Here is a 24,545-nt window from a genome sequence, read left to right on the forward strand (position 1 = left end):
TCTTCAGGCCCATTCTTTGATAACACACCAAAATTTGACAAGTTGTAGTTTCTTAAAGTTCAGTGGCAATGTAGCATCTGCAACTACATCAAAAAACTTTCAAATACTGTTTCATTAAAGTCTATTGAATTCTGAATGGACCTTTCACCTATACATTGTCCTATCACACGTTGGTCTTCAGAAAATATTGATCTACAGACTCATGCAGATGTTCCAAATGTTGACATATTTCATTATATAATATTTTAAAAATTGTATTTATATCAGCAATAATATAATCAGAAAAGTCTAAGTATGGGGAAATTTCAACTCCTGGTAAGACACAACTTTTCCAGAGTTCTAACTTTTGCTTGAAAGTTCAAATTTTATCATCACCAACAAATGTCAGTCGTTTTTCTTGAAGTGACAAGCTTCCTTCATCCATTTTCAAAGAAATGTCTGCCAAGTCCCCAAATCTGAATAACCATAATTTTTCCTTCAATTATTTTTTCAAAAATAAAAATGATTTTCCTGATTTGTGGTTACCAGAAAGGGGGGGGTGGGGAGGGAGGGCGTAGGTGGGCAAAATGTATGAAACTGGTCAAAAGTTACAAACCTCCAGTTATAAAATAAGTAAGTCATTGGGATATAATGTACAGGATGGTGACTGTAGTTAACAGTACTGTACTGTATATATGAAAGTTGCTAAGAGTAGATCTTAAAAGTTCTCATCACAAGAAAAAAAAACTGTAATATGTGTGGTGATGGAGGTTAACTAGATGACTGGTGATCATTTCACGGTATTAACAAACATCGAATCATGTACAGCTGAAACTAACACTGTATATCACCGTATTGCAAAAGAGATTTTTGACTGAGGGGCACCTGGGTGGCTCAGTCGGTTAAGCATCTGACTTCGGCCCAGGTCATGATCTCATGGTTTGTGGGTTCAAGCCCCACATGGGGCTCTGTGCTGACAAAGCCTGCTTTGGATTCTGTGTCTCCCTCTCTCTCTGCCCCTCCCCTGCTCACATTCTCTCTCTCAAAGATTAAAATAAACATTAAACATTTTTTTAAAAAAATTATTTTGAATGAGAACACAAAACTTAAGAATTTTAAAAATCGTTAGTGTTTTCCATATAAAAAAGCAGCTAGTTTGTCTCACAAATATTTGTCTCAAAACCACCATCCAAATTCAGTATGTGACAGGAGTGCTGTTTTGTCACACATGCACTTCAATGTCAAAATTGACTAAAAAACAATACTCTTTGTTGCACTTCCTGTAGTAAGACTTTCTTTTTTTCTTTTTCATTGCAACCACACAGTGGAGAAGATTGCAGTGACCACTGGCACGGTTTGGTGCCATTTGCCTGTCTTGATCCCACAGATCCCCTTCAAGAGTCTCAGGGACCCCCACAGAATAAACCCTGAGAGCTGCTTCTCTAAATACTGTGGAAGGGAGAAGAACCTTGAATAGAAATGGAGCGCTAAGGAAATTGCCTCAAAGCTGCATTTGCATAGCAGGTTCCTCTTTACTTACCCTTATTAGAAGGGATAAATGTATAGGTAACTGAATATCAATCAGTGAAATTTACATACTATTCTGATTATCACAGTCTACATACTATGGGCTTATCATTAAGTGGTGTCATAACCAAATTTCTAAAGTACTTTCTAAAAACTGAATGTAATGTGTAACATTTTCTTCAATGTAAAACTAAGCAGAAATAGTTAATAAGTTTTAAAATGGCCCACTTTCAGGGACACCTGGCTGGCTTAGTCAGTGGAACAGATGACTCTTAATCTTGGGGTTGTGAGTTCAAGGCCCACGTTGGGCAAGGAGCCTACTTTAAAAAAAAAAAAAAAAAAAAAAAAAAAAAAAGGCTCACTTTCAGTTTAAAAACTGCTAAATAATGAAGTGTAGTCATTTGACTTATGATGCCAGAAAATCATAATCAAGTAAAATTTACCACATACAATATTTGGACAAATGTTTATAATCACTGTACCTTCTGAGTTTAACATTTAGGCCCCTGAAAGATACGCTGGGAGAGAATACAAATATTCAAAATACAATACCTATTAACAATTCTTCCACAAAAATACTGTTCTCTGATGGAATCAGGAAGACTGTCAACAACAGAACCTCCCCCTCCACCAAAAAAAGAAAGCTGACTTAGGAACTGTTTAAAGCCAAGTTGAGTGTGTATTAACATTTATGGGGGGGGAGGGGGATAAACATTTTTAGCAACACTTCATTTCTATTTATGGAATCATGTATCCTAGTAACCCATGTTATAAAATTACATTTCAAACCATACATTTTAAACTGTATAATACCAAAGTGAAAATAAACAAGTCAACTTACTCGATCCGCTAATCCTCCAGGAACTATTGTCCTCACAACCACACCACTCGATTTTCCTCCAACTATTCCAAAACCTAATCCAGAGCCATCATTAATGAGCTCAACATCTTCAATATGGCCCCAATGAACCTACAAATTAATAGCAAATAAAAGCCACAGTGTTAGCGAGACATAGATGCTTAGCTTCCCGATAATTACTGAAGTAACAGATATACCACAAATTGAACATTCATACAAGTAATTAAGGCAACTCTCTAAAGGCTAGGAGATAAAGATGATCATATGGTCCCTGCTCTTGAGAATCTTATAATCCAGTAGAGAGATAATCTAAAACACAAATAATTAAAATGGGAAAGAATATCGAATCTAACAGGATAGAGACATGTAGCTCTAAGAGGACAGAGACAGGTCTCATTCTCTAGTCTATACCCAATATCTACAACAATGCCCAGCCCACAGGAGGAACCAATAAATATGTGTCTACCTGAACTGAAAGAGAACCTCAAATATTATAAAGGTTGGCAGGGGGAAGATAGGGGAGGCAGAGACAGGAGGTCAAATCCAATGAAGAATTACAGAAACCTTCAAGAAAAAGGTAGCATTTTAATTGCACTATGGAGAAAAAATACATTGAAGCAAAAGGGAAATGTAAGAGCAAAGATGGACCAGGTAACAGAGTGAGTCAAAGATGTGGTCAAAAGATTGGATTTAGTTGGGGAACCTGGGTGGCTCAGTTGGTTGGGTGGCTGACTCTTGATTTCGGCTCAAGTCACAAGGTTCATGAGACTGAGCCTCGTATTCTGAGAGTCAAGTCACAAGGTTCATGAGACTGAGCCCAATTCCCAGAGAATTGGGATTCTCTGTCTCTCTCTCTCTCTCTGTCCCTCCCCCAGCACATGCTCTCTCTCCCTGAAAATAAAACAAAACATTTTAGAACAAGATTGGATTGGGGCTCGTGGGTGGCTCAGTTGGTTGAGCTTCCGACTTCAGCTCAGGTCATGATCTCATGGTCCGTGAGTTCAAGCCCCACGTCAGCTGTGCTGACAGCTCAGAGCCTGGAGCCTGCTTCGGATTCTGTGTCTCCCTCTCTCTCTCTGCACCTCCCCCCACTCACCCTCTCTCTCTCTCTCAAAAATGAATACATGTTAAAAAAACTTCTTTTAAAAAGATTGGATTTACTTCACTGGATTAGCAGAAGGAATAACTGAAAGTTTTAGAAAGGGGAGCACAAGAACAAAGCAGTGATTTAGGAAGATTAATTGGGCAGCAATGTGAACAATGAAATGCTGAGAAGGACATAAAGAGACTAATTAAGCAGACTGTTATGAGGGAAAGGAAAGGTAGGCCCCACTGAAGATGTTAGCAATAGGACTGTCCAAAACAGACTGAGAGACATACGCATTTTCCCTGTAAGTAGCAGGTTCCCACCAGAAATGTGCATTAAATTCACATAATCTAAGCAGAACCAAATCTTCCATCTCAAGTTCAGCAGGGTACACTTACTGCTTTTACTATTACACTAAGTTGGAAAGTTACTGTGCAATGTTAAAATGATCAGGAATTGGGGCGCCTGGGTGGCTCAGTCGGTTGAGCGTCTGACTTCAGCTCAAGTCATGATCTCGCAGTTGACGAGTTCGAGCCCCACATTGGGCTCTGTGCTGACAGCTCAGAGCCTGGAGCTTGCTTCGGATTCTGTGTCTCCCTCTCTCTCTCTGCCCCTCCCCCGCTCATGCTCTTTCTCTGCCTCAAAAATAAAGATAAACGTTTAAAAAAAAATTTTTTTTAAATGATCAAGAATATTGGAACACTTAATAAATTCACATCTAGAACACTACCTAGTATCTGCGGAGTAAAAAGATTTGCTAAAATACACCTGAATTAATGATCACAGCTAATACTCATAGAGTGTAAATTCTGTACCAAGCACCATGCTTAGCTCTTCACACGCATTCTCATTTAATCTGCACATTTAATCTCTCTGTGAAGTGGATGCTGTTCCTAGTTCCAAGTAAAAGAAGAAACTGAGGTGTGGGGGAGTCAAGGAACCTGCCTGATAGGACACAGCTAGAAAGTGGAAGAACTGGACTCGAACCCACCTTAGCCTGGCTCCGGCGCCCTTGTTCTTACCCACTGTGCAAAGCACTTTCCCACTTTGTACATTCTATTTATTATGTAAATTGTACTGTATTAATATCACTGATTGCAACAGGGAAAATGTCTACACATTAATTTGTGTTATGACCTTGTCCTGTACCCAGATGGTCTATTTTTTCTTTTGTCCCAGTGAATGAAAATTAATCAGCTAGCACTTAGTGTTATAAGAAAATGAGATTTATTAGCCTGCATTCTGAAGATGGAGGCCAAAATCCGTAAAATGTTATAAACCAAATTCAAAGATTTCCAAGAGACTCTTACTTTTATTCTTTTAAATTGCTCAGTAGGCATGCTTACGTGAAAAGGAAAACTTCTGTAATTTTGCAGTATAAATAATCTAGTCATAAACATCCCATCTAACTTACAAAAATTTTTTTCAATAATAATTTTCAATATTTTTGGAATAAAATAACTAAATCTTACTTAAGATACTTAATAGTAAATCTCTAATAAAACTCTCAGCTTAATTAAGGAACTCCCTACAGCACCAAGGAACACGAGACTCTTTCCCTCACCAAATAAGTTAAACATAATACTACAATTCATCTTCTATGTTAACTGATAATCTTAAATGAGGAGAATCATAGGATGTTGAAAAAACAGAATATCTTGTTTAATATGCTAATGCTATATTTAGAGATGATCTTTCTCAAAGTATGACAAGTAAAATGACACCTTCTAAATGTCTTTACACTTATTAAAATCAGTGGCATAATTCAAAATTGAGTTATTTTTCCAAGTTTGCAACTCACGGTTTCCGGCACAGTTGTATCAGTTAGACTGGTGGACGTACTGCTCTTCATGTGGCCTGGTTCCCTGGCCACGACCAGACGCAAAGATCCAGTGGTTTGTTGCAATAATGCAATTGCTTGCTGATGGGAAACGTTCTGATCCAGCGGTGTGTGATTAATAGCCAATATTTGGTCATTTTCCCTTAATCTTTGATCCCTTAATAAGAAAATTTTGTTGTAATATAATAGCATCATTAAAAAAAAATCTATTCAAGTGAAGCTGTTTATTTCTTATGGCACTATTTCACTTAGTACAATTACTCAAATAATTATATAACAGAGCTCTTCAGAGTGCTTTTCAGCAAAGCACTTATTAGCTAATTAACCAATTAAGTGGTGCATCCCTGAACATGTGTGCATGCACATGTATGGATGTATGCGTGTGTGCGTGCACCCACACACACATACACACACACACATACTTTAAAAACCATTTGGGGTGGGGGGTACCTGGCTGGCTCATTGGTAGAGCATGCAACTCTTGATGTCAGAGTCCTTAGTTCAAGCCCCACTTTGAGCATGGAGATAGATAGATAGATAGATAGATAGATAAAAACATTTGGCTAGAAAAATAAGCAAAAGCAATGTATGGAGCCCCACTACCAAGTTTTGCAAGTAAAACACTGCCCCATTATTGCAAGAACTGTATCCTTCTGAACCCCTTCCAATCTGACTTCAACATATATCACACTGGGGTAACTATCCTCAAATTCACCAAAAACTTCCTCTCTAGCAGAGTCATCCTATCTCCATCGTCCCTTGCTTTTCTGACACTTGTCAATAATTAGGCCCCACTCTCCTTGAAAATCAGCAGACATTACTTCTAAATCTGTTATCTAAGCCCTTTTCTATCCCAATCACCAACTGCCCAACTGCTAACCAAGGTAAAAGGAAAACAAAACAAACAAACAAACAAAAAAAAACAAAAAAAGAACTGTTTTTAAAAGAATTTAGCAAAACCTGGGGCGCCTGGGAGGCTTAGTCAATCGAATGTCCGACTTTGGCTCAGGTCATGGCCTCATGGTTCGTGGGTTCAAGCCCTGCGTAGGGCTCTGTGCCAACAGCTCAGAGCCTGGAGCCTGCTTCAGATACTGTGTCTCCCTCTCTCTCTGCCCCTCCCCTTCTCATGCTCTATGTTTAAATAAACATTAAAAAAAAAAAAAGAATTTAGCAAATCTTAAGAAAAAAACACCTCTATTACAGTTAATATTTACTAAGCACTTGTCATTTAGCCAGGTACTGCACAAGATGCTTCACAAGCATGATCTCATTTACTCCTCACAATCACCTCTTAAAAGTACTCAGGCAGAATTTGGTAACTTCTGAGCTCAAGGACACAGTATAAACTTGGTTTGTATTCAAAGGCCTGTACATTTGGTCCCCAAGCACTCCTTCCAACTTGGCTTCCTTCCTGCATAAACCCCTTTTCCAACTATTCTGATCTATTCTTCCCCACTCAAACACGCCTGGCATTTCCCACTCTCATGTAGATGGTTTCCTGCATCTTTACTGTCCTCTGACTTACTTGGCCAAAATCAATCCACCTTCCATGATCCAGCTGTCTGTCTGTCTCTCTCTCTCTTTCTCTCTCTCCCCCACCCTCCCCCCATCACTTACCTCATTATCACAATGATCTAAACCACTCATTTACCACTCACTGAGTATTCATTTATATTAAATATGCTGTAGACAGAGCTAGGTAAATCCTTTAAAATTCTAAGTTTTCTGAGGACACTCATGTTTTAGGTTCTCCTGTGAAACTAGCAAGATCAGAGGAGCATGCAGTTCTTGATCTCAGGGTTGTGAGTTTGAGCCCCATGTTGGGTGTAGAGATTACTAAATAAATAAAAACTAAAAAAAAAGAAACTAGCAAGTTAGATATGAAATATCTATTTTTGATGTCGAAATTGTGGATGGCTCTCATGATAAATCAGGTACCATTAAAAATGTTGCTTATATAGGAGTGCCTGGATGGCTCAGTTGGCTGAGTGTCTGACTCTTGGTTTTGGCTCAGGTCATGACCGCACAGTTCATGAGTTCGAGCCCCAAGTCAGGTTCTGTGCTGACAGTGCAGAGCCTGTTTGGCGTTCTCTGTCTTTCTCTCCCTCTCTGCTGTGTTCTCTCTCTCTCTCTCAGAATAAACTTTAAAAAAAAATGTTGCTTATATGTCCTTTTATTAATATTAGGAAAGGCTTGTGTTAAGAGATAAAAGTAAGATTAAAAATTGTATATGCTCCATGACCTTGTCTTTATAAAAAGAAACCATTCTAAGGTATTTCCTAGTTGTCTCAGGGTAGTCAAAGTCCTAGATGTTTGGGGGAGGGGAAAGTAGTTTATTATATATTCTATAATTTTCTATTATATACATGTATTACTTTCATAATTTTGAAATATACATATATTAAATTGAGAATGTTGCTTGTGAACCTTTCCCAAGTCTGAAAGAAACATTTATTTTAAAATGTGACCACTATAGGACGATACCAGAAATCACTTCCATTTTCCCATCTCCAATGTCCTCCTTTCTGACTTCTTCACCTAAATTCCTATTCAGTTTGTTCGTTAAGGAAAATTTCTTAATTAATCCCAAATGAATGGATACTCTTGAGTCTTTTCAACCCTGATGTAACTGATTTTGTGTAAGTTCTTAATTTACTCACATTCAAATCTTCTGTTTTCTGGAAATCAACCTATATTAATCTACCTTCCCCCTACCCAATAGACTGCCAAGACACTGCGTTTCTTTCCAGTTAGTAACTGCTCAGGGAATATACACTCAACCCCAGATAAACAAGTTGTAGAGAAGTGAAATCTCCTGGAAAATATGATTTTGATGCATTCTAAAGTTGAACAGAATTAGTTTTCCTGCTACTATAATTTAACTCCTCCATACTGTTTGTATATATTGAATTCATATTTTTCACTCAAGGGGAGACCAATTCTTGTCTCTCCATTGCAACATTTGAAAATAATGGATTCCCATTACTTTGAGAGTCAAAATAGCACAGGTAGGTCTTAGGTAAGATCCTAAAATAGCACAGTTCTATGTGGAAAGTCCTCAGGAGAAAGGAAGAACTGATCGTGATACATTTCACATGACCTAGGAAGTCATGAATAACTGACCACCACCTCTCTCCAGTCTCTTCTCATACTGTCTTGCACTAAATTCCTACACCAGATACACAGCAGCCTCACTCCAAGAATAGGAGCTGTATTCCATCTCTCCATAGGACTACTGTCAAGACAGTCTCTTTATTCTTCTAACACCTTCTCCTCTTCGCAGACCCCACTGTCTCAAGTTTTCTGCCAAGCACTGTGGTCTCTGGGAAGTCACCTGACCACTTAGTCTTAGTAAAGGTTGTTTACATGCTGACACATCAAATTCCACTTTTTGGAAATGCTCACCTCACTCTGTAATTACAGACTTCATACAGAGCAACTCAGACACAGGACTGACCACAAAAAGTTTGCATAACATTGAAGATACACTAAAAACTAGTGAACTGTACATTTTAGAACAGTGACATTTATATTATGTGAATTATATCCCAATAATAATTTTTAATTTAAAAAAAATAAAAATAAAAGTTGGGCCAATCAAAGTTAAATAGGCTTTTTGTCCAGGGACTTCAAAGCCTATGGTAAACTAATGGTAAGTGACCCAAGGCCCAGGCTCACCCGGGATTGTCTTAGGTTTGTCAGAATAGTCTTACTCTATACCTGCTGGCTCAGTGTCACTAACTGCATACCCTCTCAGTCCCAAAACTCTCCCAACATGGACAATAAATTATATGGTTACCCTAACTATGTATACCCAATCTCCAAGAACAGGATAGAATTTCTCAAATATATCTAACCATTGCTAAGGTTCCTCAGAAAATACTTGAGGAAATGTTGCATGACATGGCAGAAGAAAAGCTGCAAAGTCATGGAAATCCATTATTTCTGAACTTTCAGTTAGAGAGACTAGAACTCATACCCCATGAATGCAGAATGTGAATTCAAAAATTTATTATTGGGTGAGAATTTTTTTTATAATAGTACCAGTACTGTTGCCATTATTCTAACAGGCAGTAGAACTGTGATGAATAACAGTGTACTCGTTAAATGAATAACCAAGGACCTGAATCATATAGAAACAAAATACAAGGCTTGCACATACCTCTTAAAAATAAAAAAATATATACTCAGCAATCAAAAAGAATGAAATCTTGCCATTTGCAACTACGTGGATGGAACTAGAGGATATTATGCTAAGCAAAATTAGTCAGAGAAAGACAAATATCATATGACTTCACTCGTATGAGGACTTCATGACAGAACAGATGAACATAAGGGAAGGGAAGGGAAGCAAAAATAATATAAAAACAGGGAGGGGTACAAAACATAAGAGACTCTTAAATATGGAGAACAGAGGGTTACTGGAGGGGTTCAGGGAGGGGAGATGGGCTTAATGGGTAAGGGGCATTAAGGAATCTACTCCTGAAATCATTGTTGTACTATATGCTAACTTTGATGTAAATTTTTAAAAAGTAATAATAAATAAAACAAAACAAACAATAATAACAATAGTAATAATAATAAGGGGCACCTGGGTGGCTCAGTCAGTCAAGCATCTGACTTCAGCTCAGGTCATGAACTCACAGTTTGTGAGTTCGAGCCCCACGTCAGGCTCTGTGCTGACAGCTCAGAGCCTGGAGCCTGCTCTGGAATCTGTCTCATTCTCTCTCTGCCCCTCCCCTGCTCACGCTCTGTTTCTCTGTTTCTCTCTCTCTCACTCTCTCTCTCTCAAAAAGTAAATAAACATTAAAAAAAAATTTATTTTAATAAAATAGTACATGTACAATAGGGGGAATCACATAGATTTGAGGAAGCTTTTAATTGATAAGAGAAATAACAGTGTGACATGACCACCAAAACAGCTGTTATAATCTTAAGATGCAAATTTCAGTATTTCCATCTTACTGATCAGACACAGCTAAAATGCCATGTTCAACTGTGGGAGAATGTGGTGGAAGAGGGCACTAGCTTTGGAGTCCGGCTGTCTTGGAATCCTATCACGGCTCGTGGTTCCAGCGCCAACAGCTCTGTGACTGCAGGTAAAGTGCTGAACCTCTCTGAAACCCAGCTTTCTCATCTATAAAACAGGGCAATGATACTACCAGCTGGATCGCTGCCACAAGTACATGGGAGAATATCTGCAAAAGGCCTGACGAATGCATAGGAAGAGAGCAAGTGTTAGCTGCTACCATTAACTGTTTTCATTACTAGTTTCTTATTTCCTTTATAACATTTTCAGAATTATCAGAAAAAAATTAGCAAAACACAGAGGGAATGCCCTCCTCACCTGTCTGCTATACTCCCCGGCTGCACCTCCTTCACAAAGATATCAACTTCTCCCAGATTTTGACTTCTAAGGGCCACCACACTGAATCCCAGGCCTCCAGTTGAAGGTCGTTCTATCTCGATATATTCAATTTGGCGACCCTAATGAAGGGGGATTAAAAAAAAAAATAGGAAAAGTCAATAAAGTATATTTAACTACCATACCCTTTCCAAAGAACTAAAATTGCTATTTTTGTGAATAACACAAAAAACAGCTTCTCTTAAGTCATCTCTATCCAAAAAATCTCAGAATTTCAGCAATAAATTATTTCTGGAAATGCTCTCACTTGGTTATTTTCAGTAGAACACGAGAGGGAATGTGCAGTATTCTGCAACCTCAGGGAATCGGAGAGGTATTTTCACACTTCATTCACGTTATGAGATGAAGCCCAAGCTGGATGAAAATTCCCGAGAAAAACATCTTTTTCCACAGTAAATTCTAGATTACTTTTTACACTGAATTTCTCTAAATTCTTTCCATGAAAAATACATTTTTCAATGAGGAAAGCAAAATAGATATCGAGAATGTGTTAGTGTTCAGCCGAAGTTACAGCCAGCTGCATTTTTTAGGGTCTAATTTTTAATTTTATTGTGATGAATTAATATTCCACTTTATTAGGTTAACTCAAAATATTATGGAAAGGCCACCATTCAAATGGGTTCAACCTGTAACAAACACATATTTTATTGCTTTAGTTAATAACTACATTTATGACATGAGAACTTCATAAATGTAATCATATAACAAAAGCGTTACATTAGGGGCGCCTGGGTGGCTCAGTCAGTTAAGCATCTGACTTCGGCTCAGGTCATGATCTCATGGGTCCTGAGTTTGAGCCCCACGTCAACTGTGCTGACATCTCAGAGCCTAGAGCCTGCTTAGGATTCTGTGTCTTCCTCTCTCTGCCCCTCCCCTGCTCATGCGCTCGCGCGCGCTCTCTCTCTCTCCTCCTAAGAATAAACGTTAAAAAAGAAATTTTTTTTAATTATTAGTCAAATTAATAGGATAGAGCTATAAAGTCAAAAAAGGAATTAGGTATAGAATATTTAAATATCACACCTTAACCGATTCTATTTAACTCTAAAACTCATGTTTCATTTTTTTTTTTTTAAAGATACTTATTAGAAGGTGAGGTAAACAAACATTAACACATCCAAAATTTCAACTATTTAATTTTTAATAGTACAAGGGGTAAAACTGGATGACTCCTTCAAATGTTTCCCTAGATTTTCCAAATTATATTAGGTCTAACTCTCATTAATTCTGTCTTGATAAAAAATTAAAAATAGCTTCAAAGGAGCTTCATCACTTCTGGTAGACATCAATTTTCCTCCTATGACCAAAATCCTAAGAATCCCTTTCAAGTGCAGAGATATGTCAAACTGAATTGTCTAAAAACTCCTTGCCACACTCAGATATTTTCCTTGCGTAATTTTAAGTCAATAAATGTCTAATACACAGGTTAAAAATAGTATCAATCTCTCCTAACAATATAAAACTGCAAGCAAACCACACACACAGAAACTAATTTTAAGGCAAAGAGTTTTTTTTTTTTTTAAAGAGTATTGTTTTCTTTTTTAACCTATAAGAGGAAAAATATAGCAAAATAGTCCCATGACAAGATATAACTTTACCTGAGCCATCTGTTGAATGACTGAATTAAAGTCTTCATTTCCCAGATTAGGAGTCCAAGGAAACAACCCAGAGGCAGTCAGGTTATTAGAGGGTCTTTGGGCATTCCCGTTAGTAATGGCACCATCTGTAAACACTAATAAACCTTTCCTAGAAAAATCAAAGTTGGCTGAACAATCTGAGGGTATGTGGCTGAGCTGTCAGAGAGAAAACAAGAGAATCATTAACAGAAACCTACACAAAAGAAATTACTTATTAAATATTCTATTTTCCCCATTACATGTATAAATTGCATATTAAATATTTACACAAGAAATAAATAAGATACAGATACATGAATCTGTGTGTTTGTAAGGTTAAAAATTTTTTTATTTAGTATTGCACAGAATATTTAATAGTTTAAAATATGTTGCTTCCTGCCTTCTACCATCATCCTAAGTTAACAGCATGTACAACAGCTCATTACACTTCTTATACACAGGTACAACCAGTCAGATAAACATGTAAGACCCTGATCCCTTTTGCGTTTCCATGTAGAAGGCCACAAAAGATCCACAGGTAATTGAAACAAAAATAACAGTAACAGTATTTAATGAATGATTGCTATGAGCAAAGTACTACACCAGACTCTTACATATTATCTCATTTAATCCTTACAATAGCCCTAAAAGATATTATTCCATTTTGTGAACATGAAAACTGATTCACAGGTTAAGGAACTTGACCAAGATTAGCAGCAAACGAGTACTGTTTATACTTACATGGTATAGAAAAAAAGTGGGGGGAGGGGAAAGAAACCTATAGTTATGGTGAATAATAGAAGTTAATTTTTAAAATATCATTGGCTGAGAGGTGCCTGGGTGGCTCAGTCAGTTAAGTGTCTGACTTCAGTTCAGGTCATGATCTCACAGTTCGTGGGTTCAAGCCCTGCATTGGGCTCTGTGCTGACAGCTCAGAGCCTGGATGGAGCCTGCTTGAGATGTTGTGTCTCCCTCTCTCTCTGCCCCTCCCCCACTCATGCTGTGTGTGTGTGTGTGTGTGTGTGTGTGTGTGTGTGTGTGTGTCTCAAAAATAAATAAACATTAAAAAAAATTGAGAAATAAAATAAAATCTCACTGGTTGAAGGGCGCCTGGGTGGCTCAGTCAGTGTCTGACTCTTAATTTCGGCTCAGGTCATGATCTCACAATTTGTGAGGTCGAGCCCCATGTCAGGCTCTGCACTGACAGACAGCTTGGGGCCTGCTTGGGATTCTCTCTCTCACTCCCTCTGCCCCTCCCCATTGTGTACATGCTCTCGCACTCTCAAAATAAATAAACATAAATATATATATATATGTGTATATATATATACATATATATATACATATATATGTATATATATGTGTGTGTGTGTATATATATATATATACGTATATATATATATATACATATATATATACGTATATATATATATATATACATATATATATATATACGTATATATATATATATATACAGGAGTGCCAACACATCAGAATAAAGGTAACATCAAGAACAAATGTCAATAGGACCACATAGGGGAAAAAAAAAATCAATACCCACCAAAACTCTATGAAAACACTCAAAAAAATTCAGATTTTACAGTTGAATGGATACAATGATTATGCATATAACAACTGCAAACTATATAAATACAAAAGATAGTTATTATGATGGAGTGGTTGGTCAATTCCACTCTTCGTCCAATAAGAGCAACAGATTTGTAGTAACCCTTCCCAATTTCTATTGCTATTAATAGCATTCACTTGCTCTATAGGACTCATCCCCTGGCCAGGGACTATAGTACCAAAGCATCAACATGGGGAGTTCTAAAATTATGGTTTAAATCTGATCCAGAGAAAGAAATTCACAAAAAGACATATGTGTGGACTTTAATCCTTAATTTGTCATAAGAAAAATCACTTGCTAAATATTTATGGGCAGCCATTTTGGTTTATTAGCAAAAATCATTTTTCCTAGATTTTGTTAATTTTCACTTAACAATGTTCTGCTACATAATCTCCAATTACATTTAAAATTCTGCCCAGGGGCACCTGGGTGGCTCAGTCGGTTAAGCCTCCGACCTCGGCCCAGGTCATGATCTCACGGTTGGTGGGTTTGAGTCCTGCATCGGGCTCTGTGCTGACAGCTCAGAGGCTGGAGCCTGCTTCAGATTCTGTATCTCCCTCTCTCTCTACCCCTTCCTCATTTGTACTCTCTCTCTCTCTCTCTCTCTCTAAAATAAATTAAAAAAAAATTAAAACTCTGCCCAAATGTAATCCATAGGAGAGCTACTCTTCAAGCTCACCTTCTAAAATAGATGATTTAAAATCCATTTGCCCTCCGTGACCCCAAAAAACAGCAACCAAGAGGACAGTTAAAACTATTAATTGATATCACTCTAAGAACTGCTGCCATGTGATCTATAATTCAACACATGTGTGTGGAAACCCTAAGACTCCGGGTACAATACTGTATGTAGTAGAGAAAACACAGGTAAAACACCAGTTATACTGCTTCTGAGACCTTTCTAATCGGAAAATCCATGACATTTAACATTTATTTGATAAATATTTGATAATTGGGAGGTGTAAGTAATATGGTACAAGGGTATGATCACTTCTCGCTAGAAAAAAATGGCTTCATGAAGAAAATATATTTAAGCTCAACACTATTTTATATTCTGAAGAAAATGTTGGGAAGTCTGAAGGTATCTGACCTTTACATATTTAAATAAGGACAACTTATATTCTAAACACAAAATTTATCATCAATGTATATATTTTTTAAGTAAGCTCTACACCCAATGTGCGGCTTGAACGTAGGACCCTGAGACCAAGAGTGCATGCTTTACGGACTGAGCCAAACAGGCACCCATCGCAAACATTTGAATCTATCCGTGCAATGCTACCTGTAGGTCGCAGGTCCCAGTACAGTCTCCCTGTTGAATTAAGTGCACCGAGAGACAAGTTTGTCTCTAACTCTTTCTTTCTTGAACATACCAACACGTAAAGCCCTGATGAGTAACTTACTTGCCCTCTCAGTTGCTTGATGGACTGCTGAAGTGTAAGGATCTGATTGAAGAGAGGGCTCTTTAGTGTTTCATAAAACAGAGAGAGTTTTTCATTCTGCGATGTGTCCCCCTTCTCCTGCAGTTTCGTTTTCAGCCGATCAAGAACTTGTAAGACCTGCAGTTTATCTTGTTTGAAGAAGGATAACCAGAGTACAAGTTAATCCCATCATCATTTGAATCGTTTGAATCGTTAATTCACTGATAGAAGTGTGTAGCTAGCATACCTGGAGCAGGATTTTCAGGCATTTTGAATTACTGTGTTCAATCTCTTCTAAAGAAACCTAAAGAAAATTTTAAAATACAAAAGATGAATTTCAATTAGCATATACTTTTCTATAGTACTGTAAAAAAATTAAAGAAAACATCAAGAATGTTCTTCATCAAAAGACTTCACTCAGGAAATTCAAATTAAAACTACAATTTGGGGGGTGACTGGGTGGCTCTGTCAGTTATGTGTCTGACTTTGGCTCAGGTCAGGATCTCACACTTTGTGGGTTGGAGCCCCGGGCCGCGCTCTCTGATACCAGCACAGAGGCCGCTTCAGATCCTCTGTCTGTCTCTCTCTCTTTGCCCCTCCCCTCCCTCAAAAATAAAGAAACATTCAAAAAAAAAAAAAAAAAAAAAAAGCTACAATTTGAGGCACCTAGGTGGCTTAGCTGGTTAAGTGTCCAACCCTTGATTTCAGTTCAGATCACGATCTCACAGTTCATGGGCTCCACGCTGGCAGACACAGCCTGCTTGGGATTCTCTCCTCCTCTCAAAATAAATAAATAAATATTAAAAAATACTTAAAAAAACAAAAAACTACAATGAGGTGCTAAGATGGCTAAAACTAGAAAGAAAAACAATTTATTGACTGTTGACAAAGATGTGAAGCAACCAGAACTCTCATATGTCACTAGTAAGAACATAAGATGCACATACGCTTTGAAAAGTTGTTTCGTAGTTTCTTATAAAGTTAAAAATACACTTGCTGTATGATTCAGCACTTCCACTCTTAAATACTTACCCAAGAAAAATGAAAATATGAATTCACAGAAGAGCTGTATATGAAGGTTCATAGCATTTTTATTTATAAAAGCTCTGAACTACAAAACCCCAAATGTCTAATAACAGATGAATGTACATGTTATAGAACATAAACAGAATATTTGGAAATAAAAAGGAAAAAAATTATGAATATACACAACACGGATTGTTCTCAAAAATCCCTCAAATGTTGAGTGAAAGAAACAAGACAAAAAAGGTTACAGACTGTATGATCCCATTCACATGAAGTTCAATCTATAGCTATAAATTAGTTTACCTGGGCAGGGTAGAAAGGAGCTGACTGGGAAGGGATTTGAGGGAGCTTTTGGGGGAAATGGAAATGTTCTAAGTTTTGAATGGGGTACTATTCACACAGATGCCTACATTTGTCAAAATTCATTGGCTTATATTCTTTAAATCAGTACATTTTATTGTATGTAAATTAACTTCAATTTTTTTTAACGTTTATTTTTGAGAAAGAGAGACAGAGACACACACACACACACACACACACACACACACACACGGAGCTTGAGTAGGGGAGGAGCAGTGAGAGAGGAAGACACAGAATCCCAAGCAGGCTCCAGGCTCTAAGCTGTCAGCACAGAATCTGACGTGGGGCTTGAACTCATGGACGGCAGATGGTGAGATCATGACTTGAGACGAAGTCGGATATTTAACCAACTGAGCCACCCAGTTGCCCCTAAATTATACTTTAATAAAGTTGATTTTGTAAAAAGGAGCCTGGGCTGGAAAAGAACATCTAAATTAAGAGATGAAGATGATTTTAGAGAGATTAGGGGGAAAAAAGTCCCCAACTGCACAAATGATCCCGGATCCAAGTGCATCTGAGTCTCCAAAAGGTAACCACCCAATATATTGGCATTTTCTGTTTTTTTAATTCCAGTGACTTATTCAAATAAATTAAATACCTAAAATGGAACTCAACTCAAATGTAACAACTCAAAATGCTAGCAAACCCTCTGCTCTGACCAAAATGGCACTTTCAGAGCGGTCACTTGTCCTAATCGTACACTAGACGGTAATAAATCATCAGAGAAACAGGAGTCCAAATTTTCCTACATCAACTCTGGATACAGTTGCTGAATGAGGTCTTTATCTTCTAATTCAAGGTCACTAAGAAGAAAGCATATTAAAAGCCAGTAAGGGATGCCATCTGCACTGATAAAAGGTCCATGTATTCCATCCAAACACTGGATTCAGTGAGAAAGAATTGCTGAATAAGAGCATCACAGAAACGCTACCAATGAGCTCAGCATCTCAACTGTGCAACCTTTACAACTACCCATTGACAGGTAACTGAGTAACAAAAGACAGTTACAATGGCACTGTCCTTTTCTATAGCAGCCTAAGGCCCAAGAGGATTGACAAGAGCAGCTTTGTGGTCATTAATACATCAACCACTCTGAAATAAAGAATGCAAGCTAAAACTATGAGATGCTATTTTTTACTGTCAAGTTGGCAATTTTTTTAAATGAATAACCGCATGTAGCATAGATGTCATGGAAAAACAGGCGGGAATATAAATTTGCACAACCTTTTAGGAGAGCAACTTAGCAATAGCTATCAATATATTAAATTTGCATTCTCTTTTACCCAGAATATCTACTTCTGAGGGTCTCTCTTAAAGAAATACTTGCAGACGGGCACACAGATGTGTGTACAAGAATATTTACTTCATTGTTTTTAAGAACAAAACTCCTGGAAAAATTAAACTATCAAAAGTAGTCAGTCATGGGGTGCCTGGGTGGCTCAGTTGGTTAAGCGTCCAACTTTGGCTCAGGTCATGATCTCACGGTCTGTGAGTTTGAGCCCCACATCAGGCTCTGTGCTGACAGCTCAGAGCCTGGAACCTCAGATTCTGTGTCTCATTCTCTCTCTGCCCCTCCCCCTGCTTGTACTCTGTCTCTGTCAAAAATAAATAAATGTAAAAAAAAAAAAAAATTAAAAAGTACTACTTCTAAAAAAAAAAGTAGTCAGTCATTACAATAATAAAGTAGGTCTGACTGTATTGAAATGACAATGGGAGGGAAAGGGTTAACAGTAAGCCTGTGGCTCCCTCCTTCAGGGAGGGATAGCCAGCTTGATAACCAAACCCCCTCGCAAACCCTCTAAAGATTTTTAATAGGTAATAGCCCATGTTTTTAAATGTCAGGAAATACCTGATCTGTCCTAATTGCTTTTTGTAAATAATCTGAGAATATGTGGAATTATGGGGCATGGCTGACTAGAAAATAGGAGATAATCACACAGATATTTTACATTTGTCTAACTCGTAGAGTATAAAACTCAGGATTCCCCAAAAACAAAAGGTTTCCTTATAGAAAAATGTTTCCAGAGGCGCCTAGGTGGCTCAGTCGGTTAAGCATCCGACTTCAACTCAGGTCATGATCTCACAGTTCACAGGTTTGAGCCCCGCATCGGGCTCTGTGCTGACAGCTCAGAGCCTGGAGCCTGATTCAGATTTTGTGTCTCCCTCTCTCTCTGCCCCTCCCTTGCTCATGCTCTCTCTCGCTCTCTCTCTCTCAAATAAATAAACATTAAAAAAAAAAAAAAAAGGTTTCCATATATATTATTGAGAACTTGTCCAGTAATCTAAAACAAAACAACAATGTGTCCTAAGGTTGTACTTTATTCCTGTAAATAAATTAAAAACTGTGACTGAAGTGTGTCAGAAATACATTTATACGTTACTTAATGTCTACACATAACTAGGTTTCATAAGTGTGTTGATAATATGTCCTAAGAAGAAAAGTGACATTCTTTGGAATGCCTACTGGCTGGGTACTCCTCCAGGAAGGAATGTCTGTGCCTAACTCCTACCTGTAATCACTGAATCATGAGTAAGCTTTGGTGCTGGTTTGAAGTTTGATCTCTCATTCACATGAGCATGCTTTGACAATTCAACCCCCTATGTTAACACAGGGATATTACCTAACACTCACAACTGAATAGGGAAAACAGCAACTTTCAGGATAGGTGCATTTTCTTTTTGTGAGGGAAAAAAATATGTTGGGGCACCTGGGTAGCTCAGTCCATTAAGCATGGACTCTTGATTTCGATTCAGGTTGCGATCTCACAGTGCTAAGATTGAGCCCCACATCCGGCTCCATACTGGGCGTGGAACCTGTTTGGGATTCTCTCCACCCCTTCCCCACACACTCTCTCAAAACAAACTTAAAAAAAAAAAAAAATGGAAGCAAAATGGAACATGTCCAAGCACATATAAGAAGTTAAGGGTAGACCTAGGACTTGAACCCAGTCTTTTTAAGTACAGCCTTCTCTCAACCACTCTGCATCAGGATACAGAACATAGTACAACCTGACCTTTGCACTCCAAAGGAAGCAAGAGAAACTTAAAGCTGTTCATGGATTTTTATTTTTTAATGTTTGCTTATTTTTGAGAACAAGCTCTCTCTCATAAACAATTTATAAAAAAAAATATGTACTCATGCGTAGGTTTCTAGTTTTAGAAAGGTAGTCAATTTTATAGTGATTACTTCTAAAAAGTAAAAATAAGGATGCCAAGATTAAAAACTTAGATTTTTATAGATTTTAGTGCTGTTTAAACTTTATTTTAAAAGTATGTCTTAATTTTATAGCTGAAAAAGACAAAAAGATAATGGCGAACATGGCCTAGTGAGACAGCACACAGATACAAAGATCATGACAACACAACAGGATATATCATAAGGCCTATAAATAGTAGAGGTGTGTGCCATGTACTAAGTGAAATCACAAAGGGAGAGTGACTAAGCCTGAGTGGGGATGTGTGGAATGAGAACACAGTAGAAACTTCTCTTAAAGAGAATAGGGTGTAAGAGGAGAGTGACCATTTGCCCAAGATAGTTTCAGATTACCCAGCATCATTGACAGTGTTTCATTTCACTGGCAAAAGTGTTGCAGTTGTGAATGGATAGAAAAGACGTAGCACGCGCGCACACATGCGCACACATGCGCACACACACACACACACACACACACAATGGATATTACTCAGCCATAAAAAAGAATTCGACCCTCCCATTGGGATGGACCCAAAGCTTATTATGCTAAGTGAAATAAGTCAAAGAAAGACAAATGGAATCTAAAAAAATGAGTAACAACAACAACAACCTCTTAAATACAGAGAACAAACTGATGGTTGCCAGAGGGGAGGTGGGTGGAGGGATGGGTAAACAGAAGATTAAAAAGGTACAAACTCCCAGTTACAGAATTAAAAAAAATTTTAAGTGTTACAGTTTGAATGAAATATAGGGATGCCCTTGGTCAGTGGTTCTCAAATTTTAGCAGGCATCAGAATCACCTGGATGGCTTGTTGAAACACAAGTTGGGGGGGCGGGGGGCTACCCTCCAGAGTTTCTGATTGTGCAGGTCTGAAGTGAGCCAGAGAATTTGCATTTCAAACAAAGTTCCCATGTTACCCTGAGGCTGCTATAGCCTAGAGATCACAATTGGAGCTGTACACAGGCATAAAAATACATGATTCTCCATAAGAATATTAACCAGCTTTAAATGATGTATTGTATATAAAGTCTCTGAAAACAGGACAAAAAAATAGTTGGCTTGTTTTGTTTTTACTGCAGATGTGGACTGCAAATTGATGTTTGGCTCACAAAGGGATAAGTACCAAAATTGGTACTTAAAAACCATGCAGTGTGGCACAGTCATGTTTATTCAATGTAGTAATAAAAACTTGACTTTTTAAAAAATCTCCTTGTTCTAACAATTCACTTTTCTAACAAATTATGTTACAAAAATATCAGTCCTTGAAAGACTGGGGGTGCAGGGGAACCCTGATCTCTTACTACTGACAGTTTAAGAAGCACAGACTTAAATAGACTTTGAGAGGGTCCTTGTAAATAATGTTAAGTAGACTGGTCTTTATCCTGTAAGCAACAGGAAGTAATTAAAGGCTTTTAAGTAGGGAAGTATTGAGTCCAGATTTCTTTTTAAAAAGGTAATTCTGGTAATAGGATAGATTAGTGGTATTCAAACATTCCCATCAGTGAAAATATGTTGACTATTCACCTTATTTTTTATAATTATAAACACATATCACTATTATTTACATGTCATATGTTTTAAAACATAAATAAAATAAAAAATACCATGACAGTAAGATAAAAGCACTAAAAAAGTAAGGTTTTCTTGTCATCTTCCCATCTTCCCAATTGAATCATCCTGTGCATTTTGGAAACCATGGTGGTAGAGTATGCTTCAGGAAACGTTAAGGGTAGACAATGGGTGGTCATCCAACCCTCTGACTCATATTTAATTACTGGAAGGATTACCGGAAAATTACTACCATTCCATCGTGTTAGGGAATATCTAGGGAAGGCCACTAAAGCCTTAAGAGCATATGACGACAGAAGGAAGAAATGCCATAACTCTAGAGCTGAACATCCAGTAATCAGCACGTAGGCTAAATGGCCTCTCATTTCATGGTCCTAAGAAATCTTCAACCAAACAACTTTGATCTATTCGACTAGGCTAAGAAATAAGGCTTACAGCAAGGAATCTCCAGTTTGTTTAAACGTGGTAAAGTGGAGTCTAGCTTGTCAGAGATAGACCACCTAAAATCAGTCATAGCCTAGACATTAAAATGCCACAGTGTGCCGCTGTCCTCATAGTCGTACAGCCTCCAGAGAAGTAGTTATTATGCTCAGCTTCCACTCCATCATTGATCAAGTGAGTTTGAGCCATGAATTTTTCATGTCTGGTTCACTGTAGGATTTCACTGAAGGAAATTATTATAATATTGTGGCTTTTTTTTTTAATACCCATGCCTTTAGCCATTAACAATTAATGGAGTATGTGAAAAAAAAAAAAGCTGATGCAGAGATAGAAATGTAATTTGACTTAAATTTCCAGGTGGAGGAAACTTATTGAATAGATTTATTAATCTCCTCAGTTCAAGAATTTAACCAAACTAAGGACCCCGGTAAACACACTTTTCAGATTCCCAACAGCACATGGAATAGAACACACCGGGACAAATTTGGAGGGAAAAAAGATCACTGGCAGTCAGCTTGGCAAAGTACAGGTATTCAGCATCTAACTGCAGATGTGAATTGGGAGATCACAATGAAAGGCCTCACTGGGAATTCCCCAGAGCCAACCAGGGAGTTTGAACAATCTAAAAGCTATTAACTGTAAAAACAAAGTCATGATTTCAGAAGTTGCTCAAAATTAGAAGGTCAAGAGCAACTAAGTTTCTATTGCTTCCTTAGGAGTACAAAGCCCAGGTGGTTATCTAATTATCATGCCTTTTGTTCTCAAAGCTCAGTATTTGTAAGGTATCAATTGAATGGAAAACAAACTCTCCTAGCCAAAGTAAACACATCTGCTATCATGCTAATGCAGATTCAAGACAGTTGTCAAAGTCGTGTGCCCCTATCAAATGACAAGGCCTTTTGTAAACCCTTTAAATGTAAATGATAATGTATTTTTGGCTGCTGTCAAAACACGATATTCTTGGAATTCTGAAAACATATACAAATTCCAGAAAGATCTTGATATTTGGGGGTCATATGCTTAAGCCATAGCCAATCCTTAATTAAGTCCACTTAGGGGCACCTGGGTGGCTCAGTTGGCTAAGCGTCTGACTTCAGCTCAGGTCATGATCTCAGGGTTCATGGGTTTGAGCCCTGCCTCTAGCTCTGTGCTTCAGATTCTGTGTCTCCCCCTCTCTGCCCCTCCCCCCTCATGCTCTGTTTCTCAAAAATAAACATTAAAATTTTTTTAATTAAGTCCATTTAATGCTATTCAGAATATATAGAAGTTGAAGATAAATGATACCATGTTAAACTCAGAATCAGAACTGAAAATTGAGTCAGTTCTCCAGAATTATTCAGCTGGCGATATACTAATTTTCTTATTGAACTATTCAGTTAATCAATGCATATCAATACTCTCTGTGATTGGCTATCGTGTGAGAGTGAAGTTAAACTGTTTTATAGTACGCTTTTGTATTTCTGATGGTGGCAGTTTTCTCTAATAATTGACAAAAACAAGAAAAACCAAATCAGGGCAATGTTCACCCTTATGGATCTCTGTATAGCCAGTCCCTCACTGAAAAGACCCAGGCATTCATAAATGATTAGTTTCCACCTCAAATAATCTGTTCAATTCTCCCTACACTGTAGGCTGTATGCCTTTCTCTCCAGAAATATGGTCGTGGCATTTTTGACATGCTTGGGATACTCAAAACAGTCGCAGCAAATTGTGAAATAGACAAAACTAGGCTTTGGACACCCGTCCCACCAATGTTCACCCTCCCTTTTCCTCCTGACCTTTTTCCCAATCCATTTTATCAGTCACTAAATCAGGTAACTCAACTTTTGGTGTTTACTATGCACCAAATCCAAGGCCTTTCATTCTGTAAAACATCTCATTTATCTTAATTAACAACGTAGTATTATCGCCCCATATTGCAGATGCAGAAACCTTCCTACAATTTCAAAACAACAAAGGGGAAATTTCACCTTGGGAGGAGGGAAGGTCAACTGTTAATGATTTTAAAAACAGGAGTCAGATATTTCACAACAGAGAGAAAATGTCTGTCAATGTACCCCCCAACTCATCTTCCTCTCCTACCATGCTCTGCCTGGGAGCTTCATTAAAATCTCCAGAAAGTAACTCCTAGGGCACCGACTACCCTACTCAAGGCAGAAGCCCCACCCTGTCCCTATTGTCAAAGTCACGCCCATCAGTTAGTGGCCAAAGCTAAATGAAAAACGTTCTGCACCTGAAAGCTACCTACCAGCTAGGCAAGATGTGCAAAACGCCAAAAGTACGGGACTCTGGTTTTGTTTTTCGAGTAAGGCCAACATAAGAGAATGCTCATCTCATGGAAATTTTACTAATTTTTGTTTTGTTTTTAAAGTTTATTTATTTTGAGAGAAAGCTTGCACATGCGGGGAAGAGGCAGAGAGAGGGAGAGGGGGAGAGGGGGAGAGGGGGAGAGGGGGAGAGGGGGAGAGGGGGAGAGGGGGAGAGGGGGAGAGGGGGAGAGGGGGAGGGGGGAGAGGGGGAGAGGGGGAGAGGGAGAAGGGGAGAGAGGGAGAGAGGGAGAGAGGGAGAGAGGGAGAG

General features: G+C 38.1%; 1 protein-coding gene across 4 annotated transcripts in view; it reads right to left on the minus strand.

The window, feature by feature from the left end:
* PATJ (PATJ crumbs cell polarity complex component) overlaps positions 1 to 24,545 on the minus strand; it is a 361,962-nt gene that overhangs the window by 331,671 nt on the left and 5,746 nt on the right. For all 4 annotated transcript variants that reach the window (XM_019449080.2, XM_019449079.2, XM_019449078.2 and 1 more), the window contains exons 2-7: positions 15,626 to 15,682; positions 15,361 to 15,527; positions 12,313 to 12,507; positions 10,640 to 10,779; positions 5,254 to 5,449; positions 2,348 to 2,476 (exon numbers count right to left, since the gene is read on the minus strand). In XM_019449080.2, coding sequence (XP_019304625.2) covers positions 2,348 to 2,476; positions 5,254 to 5,449; positions 10,640 to 10,779; positions 12,313 to 12,507; positions 15,361 to 15,527; positions 15,626 to 15,647 — 849 coding nt within the window. In that variant the 5' untranslated portion in view covers positions 15,648 to 15,682. The remainder of the gene's footprint in view (positions 1 to 2,347; positions 2,477 to 5,253; positions 5,450 to 10,639; positions 10,780 to 12,312; positions 12,508 to 15,360; positions 15,528 to 15,625; positions 15,683 to 24,545) is intronic.

Source organism: Panthera pardus, unplaced genomic scaffold (assembly GCF_024362965.1).
Source record: "Panthera pardus isolate Hobbes unplaced genomic scaffold, ASM2436296v1 HiC_scaffold_11, whole genome shotgun sequence".
Lineage (NCBI taxonomy): Eukaryota > Metazoa > Chordata > Mammalia > Carnivora > Felidae > Panthera > Panthera pardus.